This window comes from Mauremys mutica, chromosome 1, assembly GCF_020497125.1.
Source record: "Mauremys mutica isolate MM-2020 ecotype Southern chromosome 1, ASM2049712v1, whole genome shotgun sequence".
Classification (NCBI taxonomy): Eukaryota; Metazoa; Chordata; order Testudines; family Geoemydidae; genus Mauremys; species Mauremys mutica.
In genome coordinates this window covers 371,083,578-371,106,394 of record NC_059072.1, presented here as the reverse complement: position 1 = coordinate 371,106,394, position 22,817 = coordinate 371,083,578, and the positions used below count along the sequence as shown (strand labels likewise).

The window sequence follows — 22,817 nt, the reverse complement described above, 5'->3', positions numbered from 1 at the left end:
TCTGGGGGCCACAGCAGGGAGAGCCCTGTGCCCCAGAGGACAGCTGGAGGATTTGTGCCCTCCCTCCCCCCCCCAGCCAAGGCCAGACAGGCTCATTGTGAACATGTAGCCTGACCCCCTCTCTAACAGGCCAGAGCCCTGTGCCCCAAGAACTCCTCGAGCTTCTCTTTGGGGACAGTGTTGTCGCTGGGTGAATCACACGGGGCTAGTTTTCATAACAAATGTTTATTTCAGATGCTGGCAGCTCTTCCGTGTGGCCTGGCTGGAAATTACTTTAAAAGGTGAAGCACAAAGCCAGAACTGCACTAGGTGCAGGCAGACAAGTGAGGCCCTGTCCTGGGAGGAGGGCACTGGGATGGGGGTAATTTATATATAATATAAAGAGGGGTGGGGTGTCGTTCTGTGCCTGTGAAAGTGAGGAGAGGCATAAGGTGCTGGGTGGCTCCAAGGCCTGACCTTAGCCTTGTGACTAATAGCCACCCTCACCCCTTAGCAGGTGCTGGCTCAGGCCAGGCCCCAGGGCCAGCCTGTACCCACAGTTGTGGGGAAGGGTGGAGGTGGCTGTTGTGCAGTGGGTCCTGGGAGCCTCAGAGTTGGTGGCTGGAGCAGGAAGCTTGCAGGGCGGCTCCAGGGGAGACAGCACCATCCGTACCATGTGTCTGTGGCCGGCTCAGGTTGCGGGGTCTGGGAAAGCACCAGCACCGCCTGCTGGGAAGGGCGGGGCACCTCCTGAAGGCACTTGGATGGGGTGGGGGGCAGCTTGGCAGCAGCAAGCAGCAGGGGGCTGGCCCCTATTTCTCCTGCATCTTCTCCAGGATGGGGACGATCATGTCGAACTTGGGCCGTTTTGCAGGGTCCTCATTCATACAGATCTTCATCAACTTGCAGATGTGCGGGGAGATGCCAGGTGGGATGGTCGGGCGTAGCCCCTCCAGTGCCACCTAGAGGGGAGCAGGATGAGAGCTGGGGACAGGCATGCACCAAGGGCCCCCCCGCTGGATCCTTCCCACCCACTCCCTGTGGGTGACACGAGGAGCTGGGCCTGTGGGCCACCCCAGCCTCTCTCCAGTGAGCTGTGGGGGGCTGGGCCCTGCCTCCCCACTCACCTTCATGCCAATCTCCATGTTGGACAGGTCTGCGAAGGGCACCTCGCGTGTCACCAGCTCCCACAGCAGCACTGCAAAGCTCCACATGTCCGCCGAGCGCCGGTTGATTTCCTCTGGCTTCTTCTGCAGTGCTGCAGGGAAGCCAGCGGAGGAGCTATGAGCGTAGTTGGGGGGAGGGGTCAGGGAAAGCACACCCCAGGAAGGGGCATCCAGCCACCAGGCCGGGAGGGACTAGGAGGTAGCAGCCCCCTCTTGGGATGGGTAGAGCTGTGGTAACACCTCCAGGTTCCTGGCACTCACCCTCAGGCGCCACCCAGGCTGGGGCATACATCCTGCCTGGGCACTGGAAGGAGAATTTCACGTCGGCCATGCTGATACGCGCCGTCATGTCCTCGTCGATCTGCGGGGAAGAGAGGCGGTCAGCCAGCAGCCTGGCCCCCTAGAGTGCTGAGAGCCCCATCCCCCTTCACTCACCATGATGCTGCGGCTGTTGAGATTGTGGCGTGGGATGAGGGGCTCCAGCGTGTGCAGGAAGGCCATGCCCCGGGCGATGTCCAGGGCAAACTTCACTGCTTGCATCTGATCCACCACAAAGTCTGCAGGGAGACAGTGAGCATGAGCGCGGAGGGGTGAGATGTGGGGCCAGCACTAGGGGAACGGAAGGACTAGGGGAGCCGGATGCAGGGCTGCTGCCAGGGGTATGGACGGACGAGGGAAGCGGAGCTGATTCCAGCACTGATGGGGACGGATAGAGGGACTAGGGGAGCGGGACGTGGGGCCAGCACCAGGGACGGATGGATAGGGGGAGCAGGGCCGGTACTGGGGGATGGATGGACGGATAGAGGGACTAGGGGAGCAGAACGTGGAGCTGGCACTGGGGATGGAGGGACGAGGGGAGCAGGACAAGGGACGGATAGAGGGACAAGGGGAGCGGGACGCGGGGCTGGCACCAGAGACGGATGGATGCGGGGAGTGGGGCTGGTACCGGGGGGACGGATGGACAGACGAGGGGAGTGGGGCCGATTCCAGCACTGATGGGGACAGATAGAGGGACTAGGGGAGCGGGACATGGGGCCAGCACCAGGGATGGATGGATGAGGGGAGCGAGGCTGGTACCGGGGGACGGATGGACAGATGAGGGACGGAGAGAGGGACAAGGGGAGCGGGACGCGGGGCTGGCGCCGGGGGACGGATGGACGGATGAGGGGAGCAGGACAAGGGACGGATAGAGGGACAAGGGGAGCAGGATGCGAGGCCGGCACCAGGGACGGATGGATGAGGGGAGTGGGAGGGACGGATAGAGGGACTAGGGGAGTGGGACGCGGGGCTAGCACCGGAGACGGATGGATGAGGGGAGCGGGGCTGGCACCGGAGACGGATGGACGGATAGAGGGACAAGGGGAGCAGAACGTGAGGCTGGCACCGGAGACGGATGGACGGACGAGGGACGGATAGAGGGACAAGGGGAGCGGGACGCAGGGCCAGCACCAGGGACGGATGGATATGGGGAGCGGGGCTGGTACCAAGGGACGGATGGACGGATAGAGGGACAAGGGGAGCAGGACGCAGGGCCAGCACCAGGGACGGATGGACGGACGAGGGACGGATAGAGGGACAAGGGGAGCAGGACGCAGGGCCAGCACCAGGGACAGATGGACGGACGAGGGACGGATAGAGGGACAAGGGGAGTGGAACGCGGGGCCAGCACCAGGGACGGATGGATGAGGGGAGCGGGGCTGGTACCAAGGGACGGATGGACGGATAGAGGGACAAGGGGAGCGGAACGCGGGGCTGGCACCGGAGACGGATGGATGAGGGGAGTGGGAGGGACGGATAGAGGGACTAGGGGAGTGGGACGTGGGGCCGGCACCGGGGACGGATGGATGAGGGGAGCGGGGCTGGCACCGGAGACGGATGGACGGACGAGGGACGGATAGAGGGACAAGGGGAGCGGAACGCGGGGCCAGCACCAGGGACGGATGGATGAGGGGAGCGGGGCTGGTACCGGAGACGGATGGACGGACGAGGGACGGATAGAGGGACAAGGGGAGCGGAACGCGGGGCCAGCACCAGGGACGGATGGATGAGGGGAGCGGGGCTGGTACCGGGAGACGGAGGGACGGATAGAGGGACAAGGGGAGCGGAACGCGGGGCTGGCACTGGGGGACGGCTGGATGAGGAGTGGGAGGGGCAGGTGCAGGACTGAGGCCGGCGCTGGGGGAGATGGCGAATGGAATGGGGGGGGTGTCTGTGCTGTTTGGGTAGAACACAGGGTGAGGGATGCTAGAGGCTGGGACTGACTAAGGCAATTGCAGAATCGGACTCCCCCAGCCCCCGAGTGCCGAAGGCCGGGTAGGACAGGCCCCAGGGGTGAATTCTGGGCCAGTTCTAGTACCAGGAGGTGTCATGTCGTGTCCCACCCACTCTGCAGTGGTTTTCCTTGGCCTAGGAGCGCGCGGCACGTTCCCTGCCCTGACACTCACTCGTCCCCTCGTGTAAGACGTTGTAGAGGGAGCCGTAGGGCATCCAGTGCGTGATGATGATGGGGTGCGGGGCGGGGGGCGACTGGCAGGCCCCCAGCACTGGCAGAACATTGGGGTGTGAGAAGATCCTGGAAGAGAGAGGAGTGTGAGAACAGTGGGCTCCCCACCCCTGCCAGCCCCAGGGTCCCCAGCACCTACCGGAGCTTGGGATGCTCTTCGTTGAAGTCTCGGCTTTTCCGCGTTGTCCAGTCCCGAATTTTCATCACTTTGATAACGATGTCGTTGCCCTGCCAGCGCCCCTTCCACAGCTGCAGGGAGACAGAACAGAGTCAGCCGGGGGGGGCAGGGCAGAGCCAGAGACAGGGTCAGTCGGGGATGGGGGGAGCCGGGCGGAGATGGGGACAGAGCAGCAACAGGACAGGGTCAGTCGGAGGGGCAGGGGCGGGGTTGGCTGGGCACAGAGGCAGGGGTGGGTGGAGACGTGTGTCAGGGTCAGCCGGGGGCAGGGCAGGGCAGGGACACAACCTGACCGGTAGGTACTTACATGCCCCATCCCCCCACTGCCAGTGGCCATGCCCCTCATTTGTTAATGGAGTCTCCTCTCCCACCCCCCAGGGGGCAGGGAAGGGCTCCTACCCCATGGCCCAGAGGGGACCTGGGCAACAAGATGCTGAGGGACGGTCCCAGGCCCCACAGCATCCAGGACCTGTGCAGGGAGCAGCCCCACTGTGGGGCTGGCCCCCTCTCCCTGGCCAGGCAGAGGCTCCTACCCCCCGCCCCCCGGGGCCCGGCACGGATGCCCCCCCCCCACCTCTCCTGACTGGTTCTCGTTGAGTTTGTGGCCCAGGCTCAGCTGCTTGAAGTCTATGCCGGCCAGTTTGTTCAGGGTCCCGTTTCCTGCCATGAGAAAGGGAGACACTGTCGCACCCCAGGGACCCCTGCACGCACCCCGCCCCCTGCCATTCTCTGCACCAAGAAGAGGGGGGGCTGAGCACTGGGGGATCCCCACACTCAGTCTCCCCCACCCTGGGGCTCCCTCCCCATGGAGGGACTTTGCCCTCCTCCCCCCTACACAAACCCACTGGAGGTGCCCCAAGCCGCCTCCTGGGGGACACCCACACGTTCCTCCCCCCTCCCAGCCGGGGCCCGGGTACTTACGGGGCCGCGTGCGAGTGGTGCCCTTCCAGAAGGTGTCCTTGTAGGGGATCTTGGTCAGGCTCTGGCCCAGCTTCTCTGCACGCTCTGGGGAGATGGAGGCATTGAGCACTGGGGGGCTGGGCGGGGCGGGCCAGAGCATCCAGAACTGAACCTCAGGGCTCTTGTGACCATTGGGCCAGTCATTTCTGCCTGCTGGGGAACTAACTACAGAAAATCGGTCGAGTAGTTTTCCTATGGACTGTTGAACCAGATGCAAGAGCAGCACCCAGTCTGCACTGGGCCGGCCAAGGGGGCTTAGCTGACATGGCTTAAGGGCCGTGAGGTGCACTTAACGTGAGAACGAAGCTCCCTACGTCAAGTCTGGCTGCACAGAGGTGGGTTTAATTAGTGAACGAAATAATGAGCTGAACTATGCTGGCCCTTTGCCATCTTCCTGTTTGGGGTACAGAAAAACACTCAGCTCCTTGTTCCTGCCCCCAGGCCGGGAGATGCAGGCCAGCCGGCAGGGTCTCTCTTGAGGCGCCTAAGAGCCGTTCTGCCCCCCGCTTCCTTCCTCCTATCCCCTCTCTCGCTTTTCACAGGATCCTGAAATCAACTGTACGGTGCACACAGCCCAGGGAGATGTGGCGGCCCACCAGTCCTGCCCTGTCCAAGGAGAAATGACCCAGCGAGGTGACATTCCTCACAGGAGCCAGGCTCCAGAGCTACATGGGTCGTAGTCAGGAGCCACTTCCTCACTGTTCCATTGTCCTACTGGTCTTATGGAGGCCTCGGGAAGTCATGGGAACTCCTTGGCTGGAGGTTTCCAAAGGAGGCTGGGATAGGTTAGACCCAACAAATCCTGCATCATGGCGGGGGTCAGACCAGCTGACCCTAGTGGGTCCTTCTAACCTGCCATCCCAAAGCATCCAACAGCCGCCCAGTGTTCCACGAACCCCAACGAACGCTGTATGCCCCCCACCTTTTCTATCCTTTCTTCTCCATGCTGGGTCTGTTTCTAACAAACAGAAGTGGATCCCTTCGCACAGCAGGACAGAGTAAAATTAACCTCTTCCTTTCCCGCAAAGACAGGCAGATGGTAAAACGAGGCTCTCATAGTCTGCCTCCAAAATGACTCAGGGTTTGATTATGCAAAACAAACACAAGGCCAGTTTGGCTTGTTTTGGTTTCTTGTTCTTTCTGGGTTTTGATCAACAAACTTCCACCGTCGGAATGGATGCATTGGCGTATCTGCTAAGAAGAGCAAAGCCCCAAGCCTGGGTACTGTTCCCAGGTCCGACCGTGGAAGAGTTTCACACCTTTAACTCTTGGAGAGCAAAACAACGGAGCCCTGGGCTAGCAATAGAGCTGAGGGAGCATGGTGGGACAGGGGTGGCAGGATCAGAAATGAGGGGGGAGGTTGGAGACGGGATAGTTGGGGGGGTAACTTGATGGTGTGGTTGGGGCAAAGGGATTAGGGGGTGGGGATCATTGGGGCAGGGGGAGCAGAGGTAGGGGGTTACCAGGGGGTGGGGATGCAGGGTGGGATGAGGGGGTCACCAGGGGGTGGGGATGCAGGGGCAGGGTGGAGCAGGGTGGGATGGGGGGGTCACAAGGGGGTGGGGGTGCAGGGCAGGATGAGGGGTGCAGGGTGGGAAGCTCCTACCTTTCAGCAGTTCACGCAGTGGTACCTTGGCCTTGTCCACAGGCATCTCGCCATATTTGTTGGAGATGCTGACGAGGGCCCCGCTGCTCACCAGGTCCTGTGGGGGCAGGGACAGGGTGAGAACCCAGTGCCCAGCCCCCCCATTCCACCCTGACCCCTGTTCATGGAGCCCTGCTCACCTCGGCCACCTGGTCGTGCCCCCAGAAGCAGGCGTAGTGCAGCGGCGTGTTCCCATGCTCGTTCACTGCATTGATGTCTGCCTTGAACTGGATCAGCTGGGAGGGAAGAGACAGCAGCCTCAGCTAGGGGGGGACGGCGGGGACACACACACACTCCCTCCAGACACCACCACCCCCTGCCTCCAGACACCCCAGCTCCAGCATCTCCATCCTGAGGGAAAGGGCAGGGTGCTGGCTGGGGGGGAGGGGGCTGCCAGCAGGGGGCAGGACCAGGTGCTGCCTGTAAAGTGGATGCTTCCAGTAGGGGGAGCTACAGGGAGGGGCCAGGGCACTGGCTGTAGGGGCAGGCAGCGTATGGGGGGGGGAGAAACTATCCCCATAGGGGGTACTAGCTGTGGGGAGCCCTAGCACAGGGGTGGGGGGAGCCCCTGCACAGGGGCAGGGAGCTGGCTGGGGGGCTCAGCGGGGGGAGCCCCCTCACAGGGGTGGGGGCTGGCAGGGGGTAGCCCTAGCACAGTTGCAGGGGGCTCGGTGGGGGGCAGCCCCACCCAGTACCTTCTGCACAATGTCCCGGTGCCCGTGGCTGGCCGCCAGATGCAGCGGGGTGTCGTCCCCGCGGTTCATGACGTTGATGCGGGCGCCCCGCATGATGAGCATGTCCACCACGGTGGAGCGGCCCTCACGGCAGGCCCAGTGCAGGGGGCTGAATCCATGGTCATCCCTAGGGAGGGTGGGGGGTGAGTTCTGGGGGGGGCAGGGCCAGCACCATGCCCCAGCAGCCCCTCCCCTGCCTGGGCTGGTTCAGGGACCCCCAAGGCATGTGGGGCCATGGGCGCCGGGAGCAGGGAGGCAGCTGGCCTGAACCCCATGCATGTAGGGTGGGGCTGGGCTGGGGGACAGGGAGCAGCCAGAGAGGGAAGGGTCACAGGCCAAGGGGGACGGGAGGGGTAACAAGGCAGTAGTTTGGGGAACCCCAAGCCCTGGCAATGGGCTGTGGGAGTGAGGGGCCTGGGGGGGGGGCTGTCTCCAGTCCTCTCCCGACCACCATGTACAGGGGGACCCAGCGGCCCTGCTCCAGTCTCAACTGCTCCTGGCTGAGTCTGGCCTGGAATCCCTCCCCCCACCCCCCTTCCTAGTGAGGGAGGCTGAGAGAGGCCAGGCCTTAAAAGGAGATTCCCGCCTGGCAGGGGGTGGGGGGAGAGAAGGGGGAGCTCCCCGACCTGGCTCAACCCCCCCACAGCCCCAGGGAGTGCACCCTCCACCCAGCCTGGCCCCACAGCCCCAGGGACCCTCCCCGCACCTGTCCAGCCCCACAGCCCCAGGAAGTCCCCCCCTCCCCCGACAGCACAGCCGCACAGCCCCGGGGAGCACCCCCCATCATACAGTCCAGCCCCAGAGAACTCCTCCTCTCCACCCCACCCACCCCCACAGCCCCAGGGAGCCTCCCCCAACCAGTCCAGCCCCATAGCCTCAGAGAGCCCCCGCTTCACCCAATCCAGCTCCAGGAGCAAGTGCCCCACACTGTCCTGCACACAGCTCCGGGAGCTCTCAGCCCCAGCCCCCCTTCCCCCCGCCACCATGGACACAGCACTGGTGACCTGTCCACACTCCGCAACCTCCCCTGTGGCTCCCCATTCCCCACCACCACCACCAGCAGGCTGCCAGCCCTGGCCCTGGCCCTGCTGTGGCACCTATCCTGCCAGTGCCCGTCCCGCCAGCCCTGGCCCTGCTGTGGCACCTATCCTGCCAGTGTCCCCCCCCCCGCCAGCCCTGGCCCTGCTGTGGCACCTATCCTGCCAGTGCCCATCCCGGCAGCCCTGGCCCTGCTGTGGCACCTATCCTGCCAGTGCCCCCCCCCAGCCCTGGCCCTGCTGTGGCACCTATCCTGCCAGTGCCCCCCCCAGTCCGGGCCCTGCTTTGGCACATCTCCTGCCAGCACCCACCCCCCGCTCCAGCCCTGGCCCTGCTGTGGCACCTATCCTGCCAGCACCCCCCCCAGCCCTGGCCCTGCTGTGGCACCTATCCTGCCAGCTCCCCCCCCCAGCCCTGGCCCTGCTGTGGCACCTCCCCCGCCAGTGCCCCCCCCAGCCCTGGCCCTGCTGTGGCACCTCTCCTGCCAGCACCCACCCCCCGCTCCAGCCCTGGCCCTGCTGTGGCACCTATCCTGCCAGGGCCCCCCCCCAGCCCTGGCCCTGCTGTGGCACCTATCCTGCCAGCACCCCCCCCAGCCCTGGCCCTGCTGTGGCACCTATCCTGCCAGCACCCACCCCCCGCTCCAGCCCTGGCCCTGCTGTGGCACCTATCCTGCCAGTGCCCCCCCCAGCCCTGGCCCTGCTGTGGCACCTATCCTGCCAGCACCCACCCCCCGCTCCAGCCCTGGCCCTGCTGTGGCACCTATCCTGCCAGTGCCCGTCCCGGCAGCCCTGGCCCTGCTGTGGCACCTATCCTGCCAGTGCCCCCCCCCAGCCCTGGCCCTGCTGTGGCACCTATCCTGCCAGTGCCCCCCCCCCCCCAGCCCTGGCCCTGCTCTCGCACCTATCCTGCCAGTGCCCCCCCCCAGCCCTGGCCCTGCTGTGGCACCTATCCTGCCAGTGCCCTCCCCCCCGCCAGCCCTGGCCCTGCTGTGGCACCTATCCTGCCAGTGCCCCCCCCCCCAGCCCTGGCCCTGCTGTGGCACCTATCCTGCCAGTGCCCCCCCCCGCCAGCCCTGGCCCTGCTGTGGCACCTATCCTGCCAGTGCCCCCACCCCCAGCCCTGGCCCTGCTGTGGCACCTATCCTGCCAGCACCCCCCCACCCGGGCCCTTCCACCAAGGGGACCGAGTCCTGGGACAGAGCGACAGAATGGAACCTGCCCCGCTTGGCTCAGCAGTGGCTCCTGAAGGGCTGAGTCCTGGGTGTGAGGAGTCTCCGGGAGCTCGGGGCAGTGGGACGGATGTGGTGGGGCAGCCCCTGCGTGCACGGCCAGGCAGAGCTCTGATGATGGGGTGGGCTGGCTCGGGGGCAGAGATGGAGCAGGTGGACCCGAGAGGTTCCCCGCAGGATTCGCAGCGCCAGCAACTCAGTCCCTCCACGTCAAATAGCCCAGCCGTGCTCCTGGGGCCGGCAACACTACCAGGCAGGGACGCAAGAGGGAGACCACTGCGCCCACTGCCTGGCCCAGGGGCCATCGCTCCGGCTTGGGCATAAAGAGAACAGCGATTCCCTTGGGCCCCAGCCCCCTAAGGGCCCCACAGAGCCAGAGAAATGTCTCTGCCATGCCTGGGGGCCGGGAGCCAGCTGCTCCTCCTGCGGCCCCAGCTGCAGGCATGTGCTGCTCAGCCCATGCCTTAGCGATGTCGTAACTTCCTGCTCCGGCAGGAGCGCCGAATTCCTCCCCGCCCCGCAGGCCGCAGAGAGTTCATGGGACGCAGGCTGCCGAGCAGCAGGGTCATCAACACCCCCGGAGGGCCCAGCTGAGCCCCCCGTCCCCAGCAGGGTGCCCAGACCTAACGCCCCTCCCCCGCAGGGTGCTCTCACCCGACCCTCGCAGGGTGCCCCGCCCACTGCCCCTCCCTGGCAGGGTGCCCTCCCCCACCATCCCTCCCCCACAGGGTGCCCTCCCCCACCACCCCTCTCCCACAGGGTGCCCTCCCCCACCACCACCAGGGGGCCCTCGCCCACTGCCCCTCCCCCACAGGGTGCCCTCACCCAACCCCCACCGGGTGCCCTCGCCCACTGCCCCTCCCCTGCAGGGTGTCCATCCCCATCTCCCACAGGGCGCCTAGCCTGACCCTCAATGCCCAGCAGGGTGCTCACACCCACCGCCCCTCCCCACAGGGTGCCCTCGCCCGCCCCAGTCACCCCTGGTTGAGGTCGTTCTCAGTGTTGTCCAGCCAGAGGCGCACGGCCACGGCGTTGCCCTCCCGGCACTGCGTGAAGATGTCATCCATCCCGGCTCCTGCAAGGGAGAGGGGCCCCGTCAGCAGAGATGGGGGCTGGGCCCCTTGGACCATCCCAGGGACTCTGAGCCCATTTCCTGCCCCCCACCAGGCATGGCCCTGCAGCCCATCCCCTGGGCTCTGACCCCCTTCCTCCCACACTGCCCTGGGCACAGCCCGACCCACAGCCCATCCCCTGGGCTCTGACCCCCTTCCTCCCCCACTGCCCTGGGCACAGCCCATCCCCTGGGCTGACCCCCTTCCTCCCCCACTGCCCCGGGCACAGCCCGACCCACAGCCCATCCCCTGGGCTCTGACCCCCTTCCTCCCCCACTGCCCCAGGCACAGCCCGACCCACAGCCCATTCCCCCCTCTGCAGGACCATCCCCCAACTCAGTGCAACCCTGAGCACCTGGGCTCTCTGAGGAGCCACCTCCCTTGTGTTGCTGCCAGCGAGAGGCTGGGGGCCCAGCAGCCCCCTCCTCTGCCTCACGCTGGTTCAGTGCAGCGGAGCAGGACCAGGGAGGCTCCGTGTGAGGGCTGGCAAGTGAAGAAGGGAAGTTTCTGGCTGACACCAGTGTCACGAGTGGCTGTGCTAAGCCCCACGGTGAGCAGCTTCCCTTCCACAGGCTTATCTCTGCACAGAGCCAGCCACTCGCAGCCACAGAGGGCGGGGGGGGAGGGGGGTGGAGGAGAGGATGTGTGAGGCCTCGGGGGCGGGAGAGTGTGGGGACACTTCCTGCTGTGGTGGCCACCCCCCTTCCCAGCAAAACCACAAGAGGCCTCGCAAGGCCACAGGGCGAGGGGCTGGCACTAGGACACAGTGAATGCAGAACCCAGGAGTCCTGATCCCCATCCAGCCCCCATGCCCTCCCAGAGATGGGGAGGGAACCCAGGAGTCCTGGCACCCGGCTTTTCATTGCTTGACCATGCTCCTCCTTGCCCTCAGGACATGGTCAGGCGCCCCGCCTGCGACGCATGCCAGTGGGGAAGCACCACCTGAGCAAGGGCTCGTGCCTGGCATGCCCTGTTCCTGCCCAAGCCAGGGAGACTGGACAGGCTGGAACCAGTGCCCTGCAGAGGGGAGTAAGGGGGGGGACTGCGGCGGGCCCTGGGTGGGTCCAGTGCCTGCGATCAGCCCTCTGTTAGCCAGGACCCTTCCCCAGAGGCAGTGCCGTCGAAGGGCTACTTCCAGGGGTGGGGGGCTCAGCCTGGCCCAGCTGGCACCCAGCCCTTCCATCTTCCCGGGGTTCCAGCTCTGTTTCCATTGACAGGAGCTGGGAATATTTCACATCCCTGCTCTGGCAGCCTGTGCTGAGCCTCTCCCCTCCGCCAGGCGCAGGGTCGAAGGCACCCATGGGAACGTGCCCTTGCACCGGGCCAGGGGCAGGGTGCTGCCGGGAGTGGGTGTGGCAGGAGAGCACCCAGTGGCTCAGACAGGGTTCAGCATGTGGACACCAGAGCAGAGGCTGTGGCTCCAGCAGTGAGCAAAGCACTTCCATAGCTAAAACCGTGGGGTGCAGGGAGTGGGGTGGGGCACTCTGCCCTCGCAGCCACTGCCGGTGCTGGGGGCACTGTGCAGGGCAGGGGTGACTGAGGGCTGGCCCTCTGCAGGGGGCACCCCACAATACATGCTAACAGACGCTCTGGTTTCCTGTCCCGGGGACAGCTCCTAATGCAGAGACACAGGGAGTGCCAGGCACGGAGGGGAATCCAGGGGCTTTTTATCCCCACAGAGCAGGGACCCCACAGAGACTGGAACCAGAGAGAGGGGAGCAGGGGGTGCTGGGTCACTGATCCCCTGGGCGTGACAAATAGCCTGGAGCCCCACCCAGTCACCCTGTGTCAGAACTCATCAGCAGCCGCTGTGCCTTGGCCAGCAGCCTCCCCACCCCAGTTCTCCTGTCTGTGCCCACTCAACCATGCACCTGCCACTCGCTTCCCCCGGGCCCACTGTGCTGCGCGCCTCCAGCTCCCCCCGCCCGCTCCACCACGCGCCCTCCTCGCCTGGGCCCGCTCCACCGTATGCCCCCTCTCCCCCCGCCCGCTCCGCTGTGCGCCTGCAGCTCCCCCCGCCCGCTCCACCACGCGCCCTCCTCGCCTGGGCCCGCTCCACCGTATGCCCCCTCTCCCCCCGCCCGCTCCGCTGTGCGCCTCCAGCTCCCCCCGCCCGCTCCACCACGCGCCCTCCTCGCCTGGGCCCGCTCCACCGTATGCCCCGCTCTCCCCCCGCCCGCTCCACCACGCGCCCCCCCACTCGCTCCGTCACATGCCCCCCTCACCTGGGCCCGCTCCACCGTATGCCCCACTCTCCCCCCGCCCGCCCGCTCCACCACGCGCCCTCCTCGCCTGGGCCCGCTCCACCGTATGCCCCACTCTCCCCCCGCCCGCCCGCTCCGCGCCCCCCTCACCTGGGCCCGCTCCACCGTATGCCCCGCTCTCCCCCCTCCCGCTCCGCCGCTCCCTCCTCGCCAGGGCCCGCTCCACCGTATGCCCCGCTCTCCCCCCGCCCGCCCGCTCTGCCGCTCCCTCCTCACCTGGGCCCGCTCCACCGTATGCCCCCTCTCGCCCCGCCCGCTCCGCCGCTCCCTCCTCGCCTGGGCCGCTCCACCATATGCCCCCTCTCCTCCCGCCCACTCCGCTGTGCGCCTGCAGCTCCCCCCGCCCGCTCCGCTCCCTCCTCGCCTGGGCCGCTCCACCGTATGCCCCGCTCTCCCCCCGCCCACTCCGCGCCCTCCTCGCCTGGGCCGCTCCACCGTATGCCCCGCTCTCCCCCCGCCCGGTCCGCGCCCTCCTCGCCTGGGCCGCTCCACCATATGCCCCCTCTCCTCCCGCCCGCTCCGCGCCCTCCTCGCCTGGGCCGCTCCACCATATGCCCCCTCTCCTCCCGCCCGCCCGCTCCGCCGCTCCCTCCTCACCTGGGCCCGCTCCACCATATGCCCCCTCTCCTCCCGCCCACTCCGCTGTGCGCCTGCAGCTCCCCCCGCCCGCTCCGCGCCCTCCTCGCCTGGGTCGCTCCACCGTATGCCCCCTCTCGCCCCGCCCGCCCGCTCCGCCGCTCCCTCCTCACCTGGGCCCGCTCCACCGTATGCCCCGCTCTCCCCCCGCCCGCTCTGCGCCTCCTCGCCTGGGCCCGCTCCACCGTATGCCCCGCTCTCCCCCCGCCCGCTCTGCGCCTCCTCGCCTGGGCCCGCTCCACCATATGCCCCGCTCTCCCCCCGCCCGCTCCGCTGTGCGCCAGCAGCTCCCCCCGCCCGCTCCGCGCCCTCCTCGCCAGGGCCCGCTCCACCGTATGCCCCGCTCTCCCCCCGCCCGCTCCGCGCCCTCCTCGCCTGGGCCGCTCCACCGTATGGCCCCCTCTCCCTCCTCGCTGCCTGCCCCCTCTGCCCCTGCCTGCTCTGCCGCACGCCCTCCTCACCTGGGCCCGCTCCACCATATGCCCCCTCTCCCCCTTCTTTCCCCCCGCCCTGCTGCGCACCTCCAGCTCCCCCCCTCCTCCGCATGCCCCCCTCTGCCCCAGCCCGCTGTGCTGCCCACCCCCCGGGCCCGCTTGGCCCCACTCCTCTTTCCCAGGCCCACTCAGCCATGTGCCCCTCTCTCCCCCTTCGCCCCCAGCTCCCCGGGGCCCACTCTGTGTCCCCCTCCCCCAGGCTCGTTCCAGGCCCCCATCTCAACCCCACAACCCATCTCTCCCTGTGCCAGCTCCACTGGACGGCCCCAGGTTGCACTGTGCCCCCCGTTCGCCCCTTGACCCCCCAAATCGCTACATGCCCCCATGCCCCCCCCGCGCTGCATCCATGGGGCAGCGGCTCGTTGGTCGCCCCCCGGCCCAGAAAGCAGGAAATGGCCCGGCCCGTGGGAGCCGCCGGGCCCGTGAACTGCCCCGCAGCGCCGGACGCAGAGACTGCGCCCCCGCCCCCCCGCCGCTACCCGCCCGGTCCCAACGGACCCCCCCCCCCGGCTCTGCTACCCGCCCGGCCCCACGGCCCCCCCCCCCCTCCCGCTCCCCGCCCGGCCCCACGGATCTCCCCCTCCCGGTCCGCGCCCCGCCCTATGCACCCCCCCCCCCGCCGCTACCCGCCCGGCCCCACGGACCCCCCCCCGGCTCCGCTACCCGCCCGGCCCCACGGACCCCCCCCCCCCGGCTCCGCTACCCGCCCGGCCCCACGGAGCCCCCCCCCCGCCGCTACCCGCCCGGCCCCACGGACCCCCCCCCCCGGCTCCGCTACCCGCCCGGTCCCCCGGACCCCCCCCCCCGGCTCTGCTACCCGCCCGGCCCCACGGATCCCCCCATCCCGCTACCCGCCCGGCCCCACGGACCCCCCCCCCGGCTCCGCTACCCGCCCGGCCCCACGGACCCCCCCCCCCGGCTCCGCTACCCGCCCGGCCCCACGGACCCCCCCCCGGCTCCGCTACCCGCCCCCCCCACCCCCCCCCCCCCCCCCCCGGCGCCGCTACCCGCCCGGGCCCTCGGACCCCCCCCCCCCGGCTCCGCTTCCCCCCCGGCCCCACGGAGCCCCCCCCCCCCGCCGCTACCCGCCCGGCCCCACGGACCCCCCCCCGGCTCCGCTACCCGCCCGGCCCCACGGACCCACCCCCCCCCGGCTCCGCTACCCGCCCGGCCCCACGGACCCCCCCCCCGGCTCCGCTACCCGCCCGGCCCCACGGACCCCCCCCCCGGCTCCGCTACCCGCCCGGCCCCACGGATCCCCCCCCGGCTCCGCTACCCGCCCGGCCCCACGGAGTCCCTCTCCGGAGCCCCCCCCCCCCCACTGCCCGCCCGGCCCCAGAGAGTCCCCCACCCCACGGGCCCCGCCCCACGCACCCCGCTGCCCGCCCGGCCCCATGGACCCCCCCCGGGCCGAGCCCCGCTCCGACCCCCCCTCACCGCTCCCGGCCGCTGCGCTCCGGGCGGCTCCGAGTCCGACTCGGGGAAGCGTCGGGACCCGGCCCCGCCCGCGGGAGCGGCCCGAGCGCAGCGGCCCCTGGCGGCGGCTCTAGGATTTGCAGGGAGAGACCGTCGGGGGCCGCCCCCAGCCCCCAGCCCCCCCCAGGTCCCGCCCCCTGGTCCTGCCCCCCCGTCGGCCCCTCCGCCGGCCCCAGGTCCCGCCCCCAGCCCCCCCCGCCGGCCCCAAGTCCCGCCTCCAGCCCCCCCCGGTTCTGCCCCCCCCGCCGGCCCCCTCACTGGCCCCAGGTCCCGCCCCCAGGCCCGCCCCAGGCCCCGCCCCCTGACGGTCCCCGGACCCAGGTGCCCCCCCAGCCCCTCAGTGCCCGGCTGGGAGGAGCCGGCTCCGCCCCGCCCCCAGCTCAGGACTTCCGGCCTTTTGGCTGTGGGGAGGCCGCTCTAGCCCCATGTTTCCGCGGCTCTATGGTGCCCGGCTGTGGCGCACGTGAGCGACGGACTGAGCAGGTCGGGAGTGAGGGGCACCAGCAGGGCTGGGGGGAGCCCAGGGGGCTGCAGGTCGGGAGTGAGGGGCACCGGCAGAGCTGGGGGGGGGACAGGACAGGGCTGGGCAGCAGGGGGCTGTGGGTCGGGAGTGAGGGGCACCGGCAGAGCTGGGGGGGACAGGACAGGGCTGGGCAGCAGGGGGCTGTGGGTCGGGAGTGAGGGGCACCGGCAGAGCTGGGGGGGTACAGGACAGGGCTGGGCAGCAGGGGGCTGTGGGTCGGGAGTGAGGGGCACCGGCAGAGCTGGGGGGGGGTGCAGGGCTGGGCTAGCAGGGGGCTGTGGGTCGGGAGTGAGGGGTACCGGCAGGGCTGGGGGGAGCCCAGGGGGCTGCAGGTCGGGAGTGAGGGGCACCAGCAGGGCTGGGGGGAGCCCAGGGGGCTGCAGGTCGGGAGTGAGGGGCACCGGCAGAGCTGGGCGCTCAGGGCTAAGCTAGCAGGGGCTGTGGGTCGGGAGTGAGGGAACTAATTTAATGCTCGCTGGTTCCAGGGTGTGAGATTTCGCGGGATTGTGTCAGATGTTGGTGCAATCCCAATCACCTGGATAAACCTTAATAAATAGGTTTAACACCTTTGGGTCCATTGTATTTAAAATGTGGCTGTGTATGTGGAGACCCTTGGAGGGGGTGAAGGGTGGCTCCTGCCAGAGCCCAGGGCAGAGCTGAGCTTGTCAATGAGCGCATAGGTTCTTGGAGTGTCATGGGGTGACCCGCGAAGGAAAGAGCTTGGGTCCTCTCTCGCTGCCGACAGTCGCTCTGTGGCCGGCAGCCTGTCGCTGGGAATCGCAGGGACCTGGGCAGCCGGCGCAGGCGGGGGAGATGTGGGTCTCGCCCACGAAACGCAGCGGCTAGGAGCTGCTGGGGCGCTGAAGGGAAACACAGGAGCTGTTGGCCCTGACGCTCCAGAGAAATGCAGCTTGGAGGCCTCACCACTGTTCTTCTGTTCTAGGCCAGTGGGAGTCGCCTGGAGAGACGGCCGGGTTCCTGGCAGCCGTGCCATGTTTGACGAAGGGGGGTGGAACAAGGAGGATGGCGGGGAGGCTCTCAGCCAGGCTCTCCTGCACCCTCAGCGCTGCCCTGCCCAGCACTGCCCCCCGGTGAGTCCCTCCAGAGACATGGACTCACCTGGCGGTGGCATGGGCCGTGGTGCAGGCGGGGGGCTGGAACTGAGCGGGGTGAGCTCCGTGGGCGGGCGAGAGGGATGCCTTTTGCCTCAGGTGGGGGTGGGAGCAGTGCAGACCCCTTGGGCTCCCGTAGCTCTGGGGGCAGCACTGATGCCCCTGCTGTCTCCAGGCTCCCAGAGGCTCCTTGCAGAAGCAGCGCAGACGGCTCCTCGCAACCCTGCAGCGCCTGGAGGCCTCAAGCTGCACGGAGCCTCCTCAGAGCCCCGGGCCCCTGTCTGGGGACAGCGAATCTGAGTCTGACTCTGCGGACCGGGCGAGGAGGAAACAGCCCAGGAAACAGAGACGGGGCCTGAAACCCAGAGCTGCCTCCTCTCCCCATATCGCCCCAGGGGCTCCAAGCGGCTCCGGCGCTCCCCAGGCAGAGCCAGCTGGCAGGAGACGGAGGAAAGGTACAGAGTGGGCCGGCACAGCTCCCCTCCCAGAGGGACTGCGGGGTGGGGGGTGGGGGTTTCCATGTCGACTCTCGGGAGCTTCCTGCAGGGAGATGCACCTACCTGGGTCACATCTCAGGAGGTGGGAGTGATTGGCGCTGGGCCTGGGATTTGCAGGCAGGCCTGCGTGGAGCAAGCCAGCTCTGGAGCAGGAGGGCTGGATGGACTCTACCCTGAATCCCTTGAGCTGTGTGCACTGAGTGGGTGTCTCACACCAAGGCCAGGCCTCCCAGGCTCATCCCGGTGTTGCTATGTTGCTCGGGGGTGAAAAGTCCAGGCAGTGGGACCGACGTGACCCCTGTGTAGGCAGCACTGCCGGCGAGACGGCTGCTCCCCTCAGGGAGGCAGGCTGAGTGCATCCTCGGAGCATCCTCACCAGAGCTGAGTGGCGTGGGGGCCGCTGGGTCAATGCAGTGGTTAAGCGTCAACCTGCCTCTCTCTCCCCCTAGATTGTGCAGCAGAGGCCCCCGGGGACAAAGCACACACGCCCAGCAAAGAGCCGCCGAGCGGGGAGCCGGGCGCAGCCACTGGGGGGCCTGGGCCAGTGCTGAGCAGGAAGCAGTGGAGGAACAAACAGAAGAATAAAAGGCGACAGAAGAACAAGTTCAAAGCAGGCGTGGGACAGGATGTGGGGCAGAGCCTGGGCATGGGGCAGGATGTGGGGCAGAGCCTGGGCGGGGGGCAGGATGTGGGGCAGGGGACCTCGGCACTGCCCCCGTCGGAGCTCTCGGGGGCGCTGAGGGCCCGGATGGAGGAGCGGCTCCAGTCAGCCCGTTTCCGCTACATCAACCAGCAGCTCTACACGTCCAGCAGCCAGGAGGCAGCCTGGCTCTTCCAGCGCGACCCTGCTGCCTTCGCCATCTATCACCAAGGCTTCGCCCGGCAGGTGGGGCGCTGGCCTGAGAATCCGGTTCACCGCATTATCCAGTACCTGCGGGGGCGGTGAGTGCAGGGGCCAGGGTGGTGCTGCTGGGGGACCTCTGGCCCTGCGTAGGGGTGGGCACGGCTGAGCCCTGGCGGGGTCCGTGGCCGGGCACCCATTCTCTGCTGCCCCCTCAGGCCGGCCTCGCTGGTGGTGGCAGATTTTGGATGCGGCGACTGCAAGATTGCGACCAGCGTCAGGAACAAGGTTCACTCGTTCGACCTGGTGGCTCTGAGCCCACGTGTCACTGTGTGCGACATGGCCAAGGTAGGGGAGATGGGCGGGGGGGCTGAGGCTGGGTATGGGCCTGCAGGGAGCAGGTACAGGTGTGTGTGGGGGGGGGTCTCCCTGTGTTACATTCCCCCCGGGGCTCATGCTGCTGGGTGGCCTTGCAGGTGCCGCTGGCAGACGAGTCTGTGGATGTCACCGTGTTCTGTCTGGCGCTGATGGGCACCAATCTGCGGGAGATCCTGGAAGAGGCCAACCGGGTGCTGAGGCCAGGGTAACGGGGACCTGGGAGAACCTGGGGGAGCCGCGTGGCAGCACAACGCTGAGGGGTGGAGGCATAAAGCAGGAGTGTGAGGCCGGGCCGTGAGGCACCAGGGCACAAACCCAGGAGAGCGCGTCTCTGACAAATGGGCCTCGCCCCCCGAATCACTGAAGGGCGCCAAGAGGGCAGCGTGTTGCTGGGGGACCTTCCCCACCCCTCAGGGAAGGGGCTTGAAAGCTGGTCTCCCAGACCAACAGAAGTGGGTCCAATAAAAGTTCATGATGCCCCGGGACCGACAGCCGCAGCTCCCCGCATGCAGCAGTAGTCGCGTTACTCCTCAGCCTGTCACCTACCCCAGGTCAGCTGCTCTTTGGGTTTCATGCCAAAGAAAATGCTTGTAGCCAGTCCTGGGATAGACTCTCTCCGGAGGTTGGAGCAGCCAGCCAGACGCAAGAATGTATTACAGGCCTCTGTAACCAGCAAGCTCCCTTTGTCCTTCAGGACTAACCCGGCCTAAGCAGCTGGGGATCCCGGCTCATGCCGAGACACCCCTGCACCCCGCATCCAAGCAGCAATGAGCTACTTAGTCTGATTGGTTTGGGATTTTTACCCTCCTCCTGCCGTGCGCTCAGAGGGGGGAAACTCGGCTGTTGAGAGGAGTCCACTCTTCACAGCAGCATGAGTCCTCTTGTTGCTGCTTCCTGAGCCCAGATGTGGGGAGTTTCCAGCTGTAGGATCACCCCAGAGCCTGTTTGGCTGCTCATTGCGGGGGTGGGGGAAGGGGTGAGGGTGGAGCCGCAGCTGGTCCCACAATTCCCACAGAGTTGAAATGGACCACTCTCATTACCACTTCAAAAGTTATTTATCCTACTGTTAATTGAATTGTCTCATTAGACTGTCCTCACACACACATCTTTTCATGTATTGATACCTGCTCCTGTATTTTCCACTCCATGCATCTGATGAAGTGGGTTCTCGCCCACGAAAGCTTTTGCCCAAGGTGCCACAAGGACTCCTCATTGTTTTTGCTGATACAGACTAACAGGGCTACCACTCTGAAACTTGTATACATTTTCCAGCAGCCTCTTGGCCTGAGAGAATACACTTAATCTTCTGTCTCCCAAACATCCTGGCAATTAGCATAGTGTAAGTTATCCATTAAACAGTTCAGATACAGTTTATCACAACCTTCAAAGAGACAGATAGACAATAATACTATTTCTTTCAAGTGTCTTCCTAAATGTTAATATTCCAATTTTGATCTTTGAATCAAAGCTATAGCAATAGACAAGACTTGTTTGCTCACATCCCGAGACCTGAGCAAACATCTCCCCTTCTACCTCTAACAATGCAGGCTGCATTTCAAAGCTCTGTTCATTTACAGATCTTCCTAACAAGTCTTTAATGTTTGGCCCTGGGTCAGGTCAGTCTGTGAGTTAATTAACTCTTTCTGACCCTATGTCACCTTTAAGAACATAAGAGAGGCCGTACCGGGTCAGACCAAAGGTCCATCTAGCCCAGTATCTGTCTACCGACAGTGGCCAATGCCAGGTGCCCCTGAGGGAGTGAACCTAACAGGCAATGATCAAGTGATCTCTCTCCTGCCATCCATCTCCATCCTCTGACGAACAGAGGCTAGGGACACCATTCTTACCCATCCTGGCTAATAGCCATTTATGGACTTAGCCACCATGAATTTATCCAGTCCCCTTTTAAACATTGTTATAGTCCTAGCCTTCACAACATCCTCAGGTAAGGAGTTCCACAAGTTGACTGTGCGCTGCGTGAAGAAGAACTTCCTTTTATTTGTTTTAAACGTGCTGCCTATTAATTTCATTTGGTGACCCCTAGTTCTTGTATTATGGGAATAAGTAAATAACTTTTCCTTATCCACTTTCTCAACATCACTCATGATTTTATATACCTCTATCATGTCCCCCCTTAGTCTTCTCTTTTCCAAACTGAAGAGTCCTAGCCTCTTTAATCTTTCCTCATATGGGACCCTCTCTAAACCCCTAATCATTTTAGTTGCTCTTTTCTGAACCTTTTCTAGTGCTAGAATATCTTTTTTGAGGTGAGGAGACCACATCTGTACACAGTATTCGAGATGTGGGCGTACCATGGATTTATATAAGGGCAATAATATATTTTCAGTCTTATTCTCTATCCCCTTTTTAATGATTCCTAACATCCTGTTTGCTTTTTTGACCGCCTCTGCACACTGCGTGGACATCTTCAGAGAACTATCCACGATAACTCCAAGATCTTTTTCCTGACTCGTTGTAGCTAAATTAGCCCCCATCATGTTGTATGTATAGTTGGGGTTATTTTTTCCAATGTGCATTACTTTACATTTATCCACATTAAATTTCATTTGCCATTTTGTTGCCCAATCACTTAGTTTTGTGAGATCTTTTTGAAGTTCTTCACAATCTGCTTTGGTCTTAACTATCTTGAGTAGTTTAGTATCATCTGCAAACTTGGCCACCTCACTGTTTACCCCTTTCTCCAGATCATTTATGAATAAATTGGATAGGATTGGTCCTAGGACTGACCCTTGGGGAACACCACTAGTTACCCCTCTCCATTCTGAGAATTTACCATTAATTCCTATCCTTTGTTCCCTGTCCTTTAACCAGTTCTCAATCCATGAAAGGACCTTTCCTTTTATCCCATGACAGCTTAATTTACGTAAGAGCCTTTGGTGAGGGACCTTGTCAAAGGCTTTCTGGAAATCTAAGTACACTATGTCCACCGGATCCCCCTTGTCCACATGTTTGTTGACCCCTTCAAAGAACTCTAAGACATGATTTCCCTTTACAGAAACCATGTTGACTATTGCTCAAGAGTTTGTTTTTCTATGTGTCTGACAATTTTATTGGGATGTTACTGTATATTACACTCATAACTCACAGGCAGGGGCAGAGGGGAGCTGCGCAGAGTAGGAGTTGGGGGGGATGCGGGCAGTGGCTCAATAAACCAGCTCTCACCTGACATCTCCCCAGGGGCATGCTGAAGGTGGCAGAGGTTGCCAGTCGCTTTGCAGACATCCGGGCCTTTGTGAGTGCCGTGACTCAGCTGGGCTTTCAGATTGTCTCCAAGGTGCGTCCTACCCCCTCTCCCCATGCTGCGGGCAGGATGGGGCCCCAGGGGTGTGGGCTGCTGTGGGCAGGGTGGGCCTGCCTCTGCCTCTAAGCTACTGCTGCCCCCAGTCCCCCAGGACAAGGCAGGGCAGGGCAGCTTGCGAGGTTGCTCTTGGCCTGTGTCCGGCTAGGAGGCCCACTGGCAGGGCTGGGCTGTGGTGGCAGGTGCAGGGGAGAGGAGAGGTGGTGGTGGCGGCAGGTGCAGCAGGAGCCAGTGGGTGGGTAGCAGGTGCAGGGGGAGTCTGGGGGCTGGCAAGGAGCAGGCATGGGGGGTAAGATGGGCTGAGGGGTGCAGTAGAGAGGTGTAGAGGGAGGGGTGGTAGGAGCCAGTGGGCGGACGGCAGGTGTGTGTGTGGGGGGGGGGGGGGGGCTGGTCTAGCTCCCATCAGCTGTTTCTCCCCTTGCAGGACCTGGACAATCCGTTTTTCTACATGTTTGATTTCTCCAAGACGGGGCCCCCCCGGGCTGGGGGGAAGCTGCCGGGCCTGGTGCTGAGACCCTGCCTCTATAAGAAGCGCTGAGGGGCCCCTCAGCTGGTGTCTGCCCTGGGGGCCCTGCCCCTGCCCCTGCCCCGCCCTGGGGGCCCCACCCTATCTGGGGGCCCTGCCCCGCCCCGTTGGGGGTGTTTAGTCTCCTGGACCCGGCTGTGGGGGGCAGTGCTGGGGGCGGGGGGGCGGCCTATGTGTGTCTCCTCCTGCGCCCCCGGGGGGCGTT

The 22,817-nt window shown here is 65.3% G+C and overlaps 2 protein-coding genes across 7 annotated transcripts; one reads left to right on the top strand and one right to left on the bottom strand.

The window, feature by feature from the left end:
- Positions 1–209: 209 nt before the first annotated feature.
- ILK (integrin linked kinase) lies at positions 210–15,508 on the bottom strand. Of its 3 annotated transcripts, none has more exons than XM_045025150.1 (13): positions 15,378–15,508; positions 10,413–10,509; positions 7,127–7,292; positions 6,572–6,667; positions 6,393–6,489; positions 4,748–4,831; positions 4,401–4,486; positions 3,788–3,897; positions 3,590–3,717; positions 1,581–1,702; positions 1,407–1,506; positions 1,107–1,237; positions 210–941 (listed from the first exon to the last, which is right to left on the bottom strand). In XM_045025150.1, exons 2-13 carry the CDS (start codon positions 10,499–10,501, stop codon positions 792–794), a joined length of 1,359 nt encoding a protein of 452 aa, XP_044881085.1. In that variant the 5' UTR covers positions 10,502–10,509; positions 15,378–15,508; the 3' UTR covers positions 210–791. The 3 variants fall into 3 exon arrangements, with proteins under 3 accessions (XP_044881085.1, XP_044881065.1, XP_044881075.1); XM_045025130.1 differs by lacking the exon at positions 15,378–15,508 and adding an exon at positions 10,902–11,163; XM_045025140.1 differs by lacking the exon at positions 15,378–15,508 and having other exon boundaries at positions 10,413–10,618.
- Positions 15,509–15,770: 262 nt separating this feature from the next.
- Positions 15,771–22,787, top strand: RRP8 (ribosomal RNA processing 8). 4 transcript variants are annotated; one of them, XM_045025172.1, is made up of 9 exons: positions 15,771–15,899; positions 16,883–17,030; positions 17,227–17,506; positions 17,998–18,173; positions 18,204–18,490; positions 18,608–18,737; positions 18,866–18,972; positions 21,966–22,062; positions 22,511–22,786. In XM_045025172.1, exons 2-9 carry the CDS (start codon positions 16,932–16,934, stop codon positions 22,622–22,624), a joined length of 1,290 nt encoding a protein of 429 aa, XP_044881107.1. In that variant the 5' UTR covers positions 15,771–15,899; positions 16,883–16,931; the 3' UTR covers positions 22,625–22,786. The 4 variants fall into 4 exon arrangements, with proteins under 4 accessions (XP_044881107.1, XP_044881097.1, XP_044881125.1 ...); XM_045025162.1 differs by having other exon boundaries at positions 17,998–18,490; XM_045025190.1 differs by having other exon boundaries at positions 17,998–18,434; positions 22,511–22,710.
- The last annotated feature ends 30 nt before the right edge of the window (positions 22,788–22,817 follow it).